The sequence below is a fragment of the Gossypium hirsutum genome, chromosome D03 (genome assembly GCF_007990345.1).
Source record: "Gossypium hirsutum isolate 1008001.06 chromosome D03, Gossypium_hirsutum_v2.1, whole genome shotgun sequence".
Lineage (NCBI taxonomy): Eukaryota > Viridiplantae > Streptophyta > Magnoliopsida > Malvales > Malvaceae > Gossypium > Gossypium hirsutum.
This window is the reverse complement of record NC_053439.1, coordinates 8,945,821-8,957,879: the sequence shown is the minus strand read 5'-3', so window position 1 is coordinate 8,957,879 and position 12,059 is coordinate 8,945,821. Positions and strand designations below refer to the sequence as shown.

The 12,059-nt window shown below is 37.2% G+C and overlaps 2 protein-coding genes across 2 annotated transcripts; both read left to right on the top strand.

The window, feature by feature from the left end:
* Positions 1-287: 287 nt before the first annotated feature.
* On the top strand, positions 288-4,857 carry LOC107950020 (uncharacterized). The gene is made up of 10 exons (XM_016884769.1): positions 288-404; positions 730-873; positions 1,164-1,301; positions 1,436-1,538; positions 1,620-2,163; positions 2,723-3,000; positions 3,611-3,702; positions 3,940-3,990; positions 4,042-4,171; positions 4,304-4,857. Exons 1-10 carry the CDS (start codon positions 288-290, stop codon positions 4,855-4,857), a joined length of 2,151 nt encoding a protein of 716 aa, XP_016740258.1.
* A 3,656-nt stretch (positions 4,858-8,513) lies between these two features.
* LOC107950538 (receptor-like protein EIX2) lies at positions 8,514-11,642 on the top strand. The gene has a single exon (XM_016885406.2). The coding sequence runs from the start codon at positions 8,514-8,516 to the stop codon at positions 11,640-11,642; it is 3,129 nt and encodes a 1,042-aa protein (XP_016740895.1).
* The last annotated feature ends 417 nt before the right edge of the window (positions 11,643-12,059 follow it).

Here is a 12,059-nt window from a genome sequence, read left to right as displayed (position 1 = left end):
TATTTTAAGAAATAAACTTTTTTTAAACTAGAATTTTACTGAAATGATCTTCGAATTTTTGGATAAGTGAAACCGAGACTCCGACACCTATCCAAGTAAGAACTCTAAACTTTAGTTATGCTTTAAAGATACCTTGCATGTGATACTTTAGTGTAAGAAATGACCTTTAGAGACTGTAGTTTAGTAAAACACTCTCTAAACACAAATAAGTATTCCGATAAAACTTTATGATTAAGGTTTAAAATTTAAACTGGTTCATAAAATTTTGAAAAATTATATATAAGATAATGAGCACTCGTGGATCTCGAGGACGTGGTCCCCATGGGCGTAGTGGTCACCGTCGGGGGGCTCAAGTTGAGCCTTCTACGATGGGAAGTATACCCCAATTAGATATGAGTAAGACTGTAAGAACTCTGATTGCTAGGACTAAGTCTGAGGCTTAGACTGTCAGGGACAACGTACTGTCCCAGACAATGTTGAGGGTTTTGGAGAGGGTCGCTGGGACCCATATTAGATCTAAGAGATAAGGGTCAGTAACTAAATGACTCCAGTCCAATAGAGTTTAATTATTTAGGGGCATCACTAGAGTCACTCTAACTGTGGCTGAATATTGGTTAGAGGCTAGAGAAAGAATAATGAATGACTTAGACTGCACCCCGAGTTGAAATTGAAGGGTGCAGTATCATTGCTTCACGACGAAGCATATCAGTGGTGGTTGACTGTGTACAGGAGGGCACTCAGCCTGAGCAGCTGACATGGGATTATTTTTGGAGTGCTTTCCAAAATAAGTATGTGGTGGCAAGCAATGTGGAGGCCCGTCGACGCAAGTCTCTAGGGTTAACTCAGGGGGATAGATCAGTGGTCGAGTATGAGGTTGGGCACTTCAGATTGAGTAGGTATGATCATGGTTTGGTGGCTACTAGCTACGACAAGAGTATCCATTTTGAGGAGGGTTAGAGGTATAACATTAAGGTTTTGATAGCTCCCTAAAGAGAACAGGTCTTTGCAATCTTGATTGACAAGGCAAAAATTATAGAAGAGGTTAAGCACATTAAGCGCGATAAGAGAGAGAGAAGAATCAAAATAATAAAAAGAGGGATGCATGTCCTTCTAGTTTTTCTCAATAGCTTGTGAAACGGGCCAGGTATGAAAAACCTTTGCAGGCAAAGCCAATTTCTAGAGTTAAGCCTGCTGTTAAAGTTAAACAGGCTCCAATTTGTGGGTATTGTAATAGACACCACCCAGGTGAATGTTGGAGGAGGACTGGGGCCTGCTTTAGGTGTGGGTCAACTAGGCATAAGGTCAGAGAGTGTGCCCCTTATGGTTGAGCCGGGGCGGGCTCTGGGTTAGGGTCAGATTCTGCTTTAGAGGGTTAGTCAGTAGCCTGCTAGAGGCCATGGTCAGATGAGGGGGTAACAATGGTGGACGCGGATAGAAAGCACTAGGCAAAGGTGCAGGTCAGGTTGAGGCCAAGCAGCTAGCCTTAGTTTACGTAGCGAGGCGTCATGAGGATAGAGATGCTGCTGATGTGATTGTCGGTACGTTTACTATTTATTATTTATCTTATTTTACATTAATTGATTGTAGTTCTACACACTCCTATATATCTAGTAGTGTAGTGGGAAATTTGAGGATTTTGGCCGAGGACACTAGTTGTGAACTTTCTGTGATTAGTCATTTGGGTCAATCTATACGAGTTAGTAAAGTGTATAGGAGGAGTCTGCTTGATGTTCAGGGGTTTGTGTTTCTGGCTGATTTGATAGAGTTACTGTATGGGGAGTTCGATTTGATTTTGGGTATGGATTGGCTGGTGGAGCATCGGGTTGGATTGAATTATGAATCTAAGAGAGTGACCTTTAGGGTTAGAGATGATGTGGAGGTTATGATGATTGGCGAGCATCGAGATTATCTCTCTAATGTGATATCCACTTTGGTAGCTGAAAAGCTAATCCGTAAAGGTTGTTATGCATATTTGGTATATGTGCATGATACGAGTAGTGTGGGTTCGACTGTGGAAGATATTTGCACTGTTAAGGATTTTTCGAACGTCTTTCCTAAGGAGTTGTTGGGATTACCTCTAGATAGGAAGATTGATTTTGGAATTGAGTTATTGTCAAAGCTAGCTTCGGTGTCCATCGCTCCATATCAAATGGCACGAAGGAGGTGAAGGAACTTAAGTAGCAACTTCAAAAACTTTTGGACAGAGGATTCATTCGACCTAGTGTGTCTCCATAGAGAGCACCGATTTTCTTTGTTAAGAAAAATGATGGTTTTATGAAGATGTATATGGATTATCATCAGTTGAACAAATTGACGATAAAGAATAAGTACCCACTTCCGAGGATTTATGATCTATTTGATTAGTTTCGTGGGGCATCTATGTTTTCAAAAATTGGTCTTTACTCTGGGTATCATCATTTGAAGGTTAGGGATGCCGATACGCGTAAGACTACCTTTTGGACTCATTACAGTCATTATAAGTTCATTGTCATGCCCTTTACTTTGACTAATGCTCCGGTGGTGTTCATGGATATCATGAACTAGGTTTTTCAGCCATATCTGGACCAGTTCATCGTAGTGTTTATCGACGACATTTTGGTATATTCTAAGACTAAGGACGAGCATGATGGCATTTTCGAACAGTTCTTCAGATTCTTCGTGAAAAGGAATTGAATGCCAAGTTGAGTAAATGTGAGTTATAATTAGGTGATGTTATGTTTAGGGCATGTCCTGAGGGTATCCGAGTGGATCCTAAGAAGATAAAGGCTATTCTAGATTGGAATCAGCCTGGAAATGTGACTGAACTTCAGAGTTTCCTAGGTTTGGCAGAATATTATCGAAGATTTGTTGAGGGGTTCTCTTTGACAGTAGCTCCTTTGACTAAGTTGCTACGTAAGAATGTTCTATTTGTTTGGGTTGTTGAGCAACAATTGAGCTTTGAAAAGCTCAAATCGATTCTGACTCAGACACTTGTTTTGATTCAGCCTAAACCTGGAAAGAGTTTGTTGTTTATATAATGTGTTACATACTAGTTTGGGTTGTGTACTGATGCAAGAAGGTAAAGTGATTGCTTACGCGTCTAGACAACTTAAGCAGTATGAGGGTAATTATCTGACTCATGACATCGAGCTTGTTATAGTTTTTTTACACTTTAGATTTAGAGGCACTATTTATATGGTGAGAGATGCATCATTTACACTGATCATCAAAGTTTTAAGTACCTCCTCACTCAAAAGGAGTTGAATCTTAGGCAGCGTCGTTAGATCGAGTTGCTTAAGGACTATGATTATTTTATTGAATATTATCCTAGTAAGGCCAATGTGGTGGATGATACTCTTAGTCAAAGATTTATGACTACTTTGAAGGCGATGTTTACTTGCCTAAGTTTGTTTTATGATGGTGGGATTCTGGCCGAGTTACAAGTTAAGTCGTCTTGGTTGAATGAGATTAAGAGTAAGTAAATTTTGGATAAGTCTTAGATTAGTCGGGTTCAGCAGATGAATGAGGGTAATACTACGGATTTTGGGTATAATATGATGGTATTTTGTATTTTTAAGGTCTTATTTGTGTGCCTAAGATGTATATCTGAGACAGTCTATTCTGTGAGAAGTACATAGTAGCTCTTATGCTATGCATCCCGGTGGTAATAAGATGTATCATGACCTCCATGACTTGTATTGGTGGCCTAGGCTGAAACATGAGGTGACCGATTTTGTGTCCCATTGTTTGATGTACCAGTAAGTTATGGCTGAGCATCAACTTCCTTCTAGACTGCTTCAACCTGTTAAGATTTCATTATGGAAATGAGAACTAGTAATTATGGATTTCGTTAGTGGTTTGCCTTTAACACCCACTGAGAAGGATTTAGTTTGGGTTATTGTGGACCGATGAACTAAGTCTGCTCACTTCATTCTGGTTAGAACCGACTACTCTTTGCAGAAGTTGGAGAAGCTTTATGTCTCCAAGATTGTCAAACCATATGGGGTTTCAGTATCTATTATTTCGGACCGAGATCCTCATTTTACTTCTCGTTTTTTGTAGAAGTTACATGAGACTTTGGGTACTCAATTGGATTTTACTACGACATTTTATCCTCAAACTGATGGTCAGTTTGAGAGGGTAGTTCAGATTTTGGAGGATATGCTTCGGAGCTGTGTGATTGATTTTCAAGGTACTTGGGAGAAATTTCTACCGCTAGCTGAATTTTCTTATGATAATAGCTTTCAGTCTAGCATTCAGGTGGCGCCTTAAGAGGCTTTATATGGCAAGAAATGTCATACTCTACTTTTTTGGACTGAGTTAGGAGAGAGGAAAGTTTTGGGTCCTGAGTTAGTGGCTAAGATTGAAGATAAAGTTCATTTGATTCAAGATCAACTTAAGGCCACTTCTGATAAACAGAAGTCTTACGCGGACCTTAAGAGACGAGATATGGAATATGATGTGGGGGACCGTGTTTTCCTTAAGGTGTCTCCTTGGAAGAAAGTCCTCAGGTTTGGTCATAAGGGAAAGTTGACCCCTAGATTCATTGAGCCGTATCGGGTTTTGACACGAGTTTGGCCAGTTGCTTATAAGTTTGAGTTACCTTTGGAGTTGGGTCGCATCGATGACATCTTTCATGTGTCTATGTTGAGACGTTATCGATTTGATCCTTCGCATGTGGTTCCAGTGGAGGAGATTGAAATAAGGCTAGACTTATATTTTAAAGTGGAATTGGTACAGATTCTAGATCGTGAGGTTAAGGTCTTGAGGAGGAAGACCATCCTTTTGGTTAAGGTGTTGTGGCGGAATCATGTTTCCAATGACGCCACTTGGGAGCTTGAGGAATTGATGCGTCAACAATATCCTTATTTTTTTTAGTCAAGTAAATTTCTAGGCCGAAATTTCTTTAAGGAGGGGAGAATTGTAACGCTCCAATTTTTTATGTTTAAATTGTTAAAGTCTTATCAAGTGATATGGTTTGGTTTGGAGGTTGGGCACTTTGTATATATGTTTAAGGTTCTGTGTTTGAGTCCCTGTATGCTTAATGGGAATTTTTCTTTTGTTATTTTATCTGTTGTATCACCCATGGTAGTAGTTTGTTGGTGGGATTCAAACTCTAGTGGCTGGATAAAGATAGGGTATTAAAATTGGTGGGATTTTAGTTAGTTAGAATAATAACCTTTTCCTTTTTTTTCCTTTTATTTTATTTTAAATACTTTCTCTCCTAAAACCACTCCCCCACTACTGTCCATTATTCTGTTTGTGTTATTATTTTTATTCCCTTTCTTTTCAACGCATGTTTCTTTCTCTTTTGTTACCTTTTTCCCTTTGTTCTTTTTGTTTCTTTTTTCTCCTTTCTTTTGCTTTTCAATTTCATCTGTCATTATCTTTAGTTTGGGTTGCGTTATTTCTTTTGTTGCTACAGTGACGTGTTTGAAAGAGTTGTGTTGTCGACTCGGTTTAGGTGAGTAGGTGTGTTTTTCGACAATAAGTTTAATAGATTTTATGTTATGAACATGTTGGAAGATTTTGGGTGTTTTTTTATTTTTTTCCAATGTTAATCGTACGCATTTTGGATAGGTGAAGGATGTGAGGTTCACGACATTCTTCTAGCGAACTAGGTGTTGTAGGATTGTTGTTTTCCGTGGTACATACTTGAATGTCGTTTGTTTTAGGAAATTTTTTAAATGCAAAACTTCAAAAATTATGCTTCAGATTTGTAGTTGGTATTAATTTAATCTTAATTTTGTATGATATGTTCAGGATTTTTCCTTGTTGCATTGGTGTATTTGTTCCAATAGTATCAGGTGTGCGAAACTAACCTGATTTATCACTTGAAACTTAAGAAAAATGTGAAACAAGGGTTGTTTTCGAAACTGCCTAGTGCCACATAGTCGTGTGTGTTTTTGCAGGCCATGTGGGGCACACGACTGTGTGAGATTTTGCAGACCGTATAAGTAGGCCGTGTGGACCACACGGGCTAGCTTTTTAGGCCATGTGGGCTTCTTTGGCCAATTCTTGGACTCAATTAGGGGCCTTTTTGAGGGACTCGAAACCTGGGTCCGTGGGCATCATTTGGGGCCAGAAAAGTGTAAGTTTTAGTACATAAAAATACATGAGTAAGCTTAGGAGGTATGTAGAGTAGGATATGTTATAATTAAACCATACGTTATGCTCTGATTTGTATAAAAATATAAGTGTATGCATGTCATACGATTTATGATATATGTATGTATGATATATGATTACGACATGCTTGTGTTTTGGGGTGGGTTATGATGTGATGGATGAAGTGTTATATGACAATTTTTACTGCAATTACGACAATTAGACCGCAAAATTTTGTCTAGCAGCTCAGCTGCATATAAATGAGTGGCACATTGCCACACATTGGTGTGATTAGATGGATGGACTCTTGTAGTCCTATATGGTGTGATTGGTTGGTTGGAGATGGTGTGTAGCTAATGGGGTTAGGACATGATATGATATGTGTTATGATTTAATATGATATGATATGATAAGGTATGATCAGTATGGAATCTAATACGATATGAAATATTAAAAGATATGCTCTGATTTGAATTCTAATATGTTATGACACGTTCTGATGTACATATATTTGTACTGAAAGTGTGGGCCAAATCACACACTCGGCTTAAAGTTCACATTTTGTTTGTTTCATTTCAGGTGATCCTCCAACATAGGATTGGACAGCGACATCAGAGCTCGGGTTTCGAAATTTTTGGGTTTTGTATGTTACGTATTTTTCTTTATTTATGGACTTTTTTAAGGACCTAAGATATTTTAATTTTGTTTAGGACATTTGAATTTATTTCAGTAATTGTTTTGTTAAAGTTTTTGTTTTTAACCGATGTTTAAAACAAGGTGGCTAGCTAAAAACTAAAGGTAATAAAGACCAAATTGTTATAATGTGTCACACATCAATTCTCGGGCCCCGCTGTTATCTGCTACATTCAAATGGGTCTGAGGTTGAATCATTTTTTTAATCTCTTTTTTCAATGTAACAAAGGACGAAGAAAAAAAGAAATATTGTTTGTCAAAAAAAAAAGGAAACTCACAATTGTTTTTTTATTCCCAAGACAAGACTTCTTTCCTTTGGTTCTATATTCCTATCCTGAAATAATGAATTGAGTTTTTATAGGCATTTTTTACGCCGCTATTGAAATAGCTTTTTTGGCTATATTTTCGGCTGCCAAAATTTTGTTGAAAATCACTAAAGTGTTTTATCACGCAAATGTTTTGAGTAAATTGGATTTGTTTTAGTAAAATTGTTTAGGATGTGTTTTCAGAAATTAGTATGTTTTTCGAAAAAGTTATTCAAATTGATTTTCTCTTCGTTGAAAGTTGGTTTTCATCAAAATTAGATATCAATTTTTTAATTTCTTTTTTCATGTACTATGTAACCCTCATAATTCAACTGTAATGTCTAGGCAGGGTATAGAGTGTTATATATGAGAAATACAATATTGATATGATCCAATGATATGAACTAAAAAAAGAATGAACTCATTCGACATTAGAAAGACTGATATGGCATGAATAGATTTTGCATTGTTGAGTAAGATTTGGTAGAATTGTTATGAAAATAAAATATGAAAATAATTTTTAATTGAATTTTGTCTTCAAACCATTTTAAATTAACATTGGATAGCAAAATTTCTATCAAAACACTAACTTTAGTAACAAAATTCAGTCAAATAAAAGTAAAAATGTAAAATTCACTATAAAATTAAAGTGTAGTGGTAAATTTATCTTTACCTCAATATCAATCAAAATAAAATATAGTGATATAATTTCAAATTTAACCTAAACAATAATGGTAAATTTATACATTAACCATTTTTTTAATTAAAGTCTAATAATTTCCGTGGATTGCAAGTATATATTAAACAATAATTTTGTTGTCACATTAAATTATCCTTATAATATTTACGAAAAATAACGACTCAAAAAAGGTAATAAACTAATAACGTATCATAAGGTAATAACGTACCATGCATGATAACTAACTAAAAAAGTTTGTTTACTCCTATTTATTTTTTAAAATAGTTTAACGTTGTCCCAAATATCCCCAGATCGTGCAACCGATCGTGGAATAACTTGACATCCAATTTTTGTTCTTTAAGAACGTTTTGTGTGCCTTTACAAAATCAGATTTTCTTCTTCTTTTTTTAAGTTCTTTCTTCTCGTAACACCTGAACTAATTGCTTTACATCTGGCTGCCGGCCTTCAATTTTCAACGTTCTTCGGAGTTTTTTAAAGTTCTCCTATCCAATATTTTATTTTATTTATATACATGGTTATCCTATCTTTTAGTATATAGTCTATAGATATAGATCTTTGACTTTTGTATTTAAAAAGGGTTTTCATGTTTCCTAGTTATTCTTTCCTGGAAATTTCGATGAATGGAAAATCTTTTATTTTACTTGCATATCAAGAAAGGTGCAGACCTTATATAGAAGAGTTGATGGTTCATATTTACTGTGTTTACAGCTAGAGACTTGTGATTGAAAATGTATAAATTCACTGTTCTTGGCCTTCTGTTGGCTGTTGTATGTGTCATAACAGGAGAATATGTTTGTAATGGTGATTCCCACTTGGGAAATTGCTCCAAATCAGACCTTGAAACACTTTCTGACTTCAAAAATGGCCTTAATGATCCTGAAAACAGGCTCTCCTCATGGCAAGGAAGCGGCTGTTGTCAATGGCATGGAATTGGGTGCAACAATAGCACTACAACTGTCATCATGATTGATCTTCACAACCCTTATCCTATAACTTCTGAATCTTCAAGCGGCGGGTATGGTTTTTGGAACTTGAGTGGTGATATCAGTCCTTCATTGCCAAACCTCAAGTCCTTGGAATACTTGGATTTGAGTTTGAACACCTTCAATGACATCTCAATTCCTGAATTCCTGGGATCATTGAAGAATTTGAGGTATCTGAACCTATCAAAAGCTGGATTCAGTGGTCTAATTCCAGCAAGTCTTGTGAACATTTCTAGCCTCCAATTTCTTGATGTTTCTACTGAATTTGCGAGCTTAAGCTCAGATAGTCTTCAATGGGTGGCTGGTCTTGTTTCTTTGAAACATCTTGCCATGAATGAAGTTGACCTTTCCATGATAGATTCAGGATTTCTTGGGACAATGAATAGGCTTTCATTTCTGAATGAGCTGCACCTCTCAGGATGTCAGCTCTCCGGTTCCATTTTGTCTCTCAACTCTGTTAACTTAACTTCCCTTTCTGTTCTGGACCTTAGTTTCAACTCTTTCGGTCCTGGTTTCCCTGTCTGGCTAGTAAATATTAGCAGCCTTACTTATGTTGATCTAAGCAATAATGATCTGTCTGGAAGAATTCCACTGGATCTTGGTGAAGTACCAAATCTGCAATATCTGAATCTTGCTGGAAACTCTAATCTATCTGTCAGCTGCTATCAACTATTGAGGAGAAGTTGGAAGAAGATACAAGTTCTGAATTTAGCGTCAAATAAAGTTCATGGCAAGCTCCCTGCTTCCATTGGAAACATGACATCTCTCACAACTTTTGATCTGTCAAATAATGAAGTTAAGGGTGGAATCCCAAGCTCCATCGGTAAACTTTGTAGTTTGAAATCATTTGATTTGTCAAGCAATAATTTGACTGGTAGTTTGCCTCAATTTCTTGAAGGAACACAGGATTGTGTTCCCAATAGGCCATTTCCTAGTTTGATGTATTTGAGACTGAGCAACAACCGTTTAGTAGGCACACTGCCTGAATGGATGGGACTACTTCGAAATCTATTGGAACTCAATCTCAACTACAATTTGATTGAAGGTGCAATTCCTGCTTCTTTAGGCCAACTGTCAAACCTCACTAATGTTGGCCTGGGAAGCAATGAACTAAATGGGACTCTTCCTGATTCTTTTGGACAGCTATCTGGTTTGTCTACCTTTGATGTTTCATCAAACCATTTGACAGGTTTTATATCTGAAGCTCATTTTGCAAAGCTAAGTAAGCTGAAGATATTACATCTGTCTGCTAATTCTTTCATTGTTAATCTCAGTTCCAATTGGATCCCACCATTCCAAGTCCGGAATCTTGATATGGGTTCTTGCTATTTAGGCCCTTCATTTCCAAAGTGGCTTAGATATCAGAAGGAGGTCCGATATCTAGATTTCTCAAATGCTAGCATTTCAGGTTCCATTCCAGACTGGTTCTGGGATATTTCTGGCAACCTATCACTATTGAATGTTTCCTTCAATGAGTTAGAAGGTCAACTACCAAACCCTTTAAATGTTGCTCCCTTTGCAGATGTTGATTTCAGCTCAAACCTTCTTGAAGGCCCCATTCCTCTTCCAGTTGTAGAGATTGAATTGCTTGATCTCTCTAACAATCAAATCTCTGGTTCTATCCCACAAAATATGAGTCAATCCATGCCAAACTTGATATTTCTCTCCCTTTCAAACAACCAATTAACAGGAGGAATCCCAAACTCCATTGGTGAGATGTTATCTCTCCAAGCCATTGATCTTTCAAGGAACAAATTAACTGGAAGCATTCCATCAAGCATTGAGAATTGTTCTTACCTGAAGGTTTTAGACCTTGGGAACAACAACCTCTCAGGTGTAATTCCTGATGCTTTGGGACAGTTACTACAACTTCAGTCACTACACTTGAACAACAACAACCTCAAAGGAAGCATCCCTCCCTCTTTTAAGAACTTGTCAAGCTTGGAAACCTTAGATCTTGGAAATAACAGCTTGTCAGGCAACATGCCCTTGTGGATAGGAGATGGCTTTCCAGCTCTCAGAATTATTAGTTTAAGATCAAATGCATTTTCAGGTGAAATCCCCTCCAAGTTGTCAAATTTGAGTTCACTGCAAATCCTGGACCTGGCAGAAAACAACTTTACAGGCACCATACCAGCAAGCCTGGGTGATCTTAAAGCAATGGCAAATGAGCAAAAAATAATCCAGTACCTGCTCTATGGGAAGTACAGGGGTCTATATTATGAAGAAAGCTTGATTATCACTCTAAAAGACCAAAGTCTAAAGTTCAACAAGACACTTTCCCTAGTCACAAGCATTGATCTCTCTGGAAATAACTTAAATGGGGATATTCCAGAATCATTAACCAAACTGTCAGGTTTGCTTGTTTTGAATCTATCAAGAAACCATATCACTGGCGGCATTCCTGGAAATATCTCAAATTTACATCAATTATCATCTCTTGACCTCTCCAGAAATAACCTCACAGGTGAAATCCCTTCAAGATTATCTTCACTGTCCTTTCTGTCTTACTTGAACCTATCCAACAATAATTTCTCAGGAGCCATACCTTATTCCGGGCAGCTGACAACATTTGATGCATCATCTTTCGATGGAAATCCAGGTCTTTGTGGAGGTCCACTGAACATTAAGTGTGAAAATGATGGTGTTGACAGTGGGGGGAGAGTTGAAGGTGGGAAAAGTAATGAAGGAATCATTGATAAGTGGTTTTATTTAAGTGTAGGAGTGGGGTTTGCAGCTGGGATTTTGGTGCCTGTGCTTGTTATATCAGCTAGAAGCTCTTGGGTTGATTCCTACTTTGGTATGGTTGAGAAATTTATTGACAAATCAGGGTTGAGAAATTTAGCAGATAGACATGGAAGGAACAAGGGTTGAGAAATTTACAGATATTAAATAATAATCCCTTCCTGTTGATTTTCTATTGTATAACTGATGCTTATTACCATCTATAGGATATTAAGCTATTTGTGTGTTGCATGGCCAACCATATCCTAGTCAAGCCACTTCACTGAATATCCATCAAATATCTTCCATTTGTATTGCAGAGGAAGCAATGAATTTCCTCTTATTTTAAAGGTAAAAGCATGTCTGTTTAACTGATGAAATGAACTTACTGAGTGCTTATTAAAGATAAAACAGTACCATGGTTCGTTGAAGCACTGGGTGAGTTGTGCCAAAAAGATTGTTTTGATCTTTATATGGAGCTGTCCAAGTTTAGTTGAACTTTTTTTGTTTGATCCCTTTAAAGCACGTGAGAGGAAATGCAGAGAATCAGGGTGAATAATTTTCCCC

Excerpts from the sequence above, each read along its gene's own strand:
- LOC107950020 (XM_016884769.1), top strand. The coding sequence starts at position 288 with ATGAGCACTCGTGGATCTCGAGGACGTGGTCCCCATGGGCGTAGTGGT. Across the intron at positions 405-729 it reads AATTAGATATGAGTAAGACT|GAGGGCACTCAGCCTGAGCA; the intron begins GTAAGAACTCTG and ends GACTGTGTACAG. Across the intron at positions 1,302-1,435 it reads GTGGGTCAACTAGGCATAAG|AAAGCACTAGGCAAAGGTGC; the intron begins GTCAGAGAGTGT and ends GGACGCGGATAG.
- LOC107950538 (XM_016885406.2), top strand. The coding sequence starts at position 8,514 with ATGTATAAATTCACTGTTCTTGGCCTTCTGTTGGCTGTTGTATGTGTC.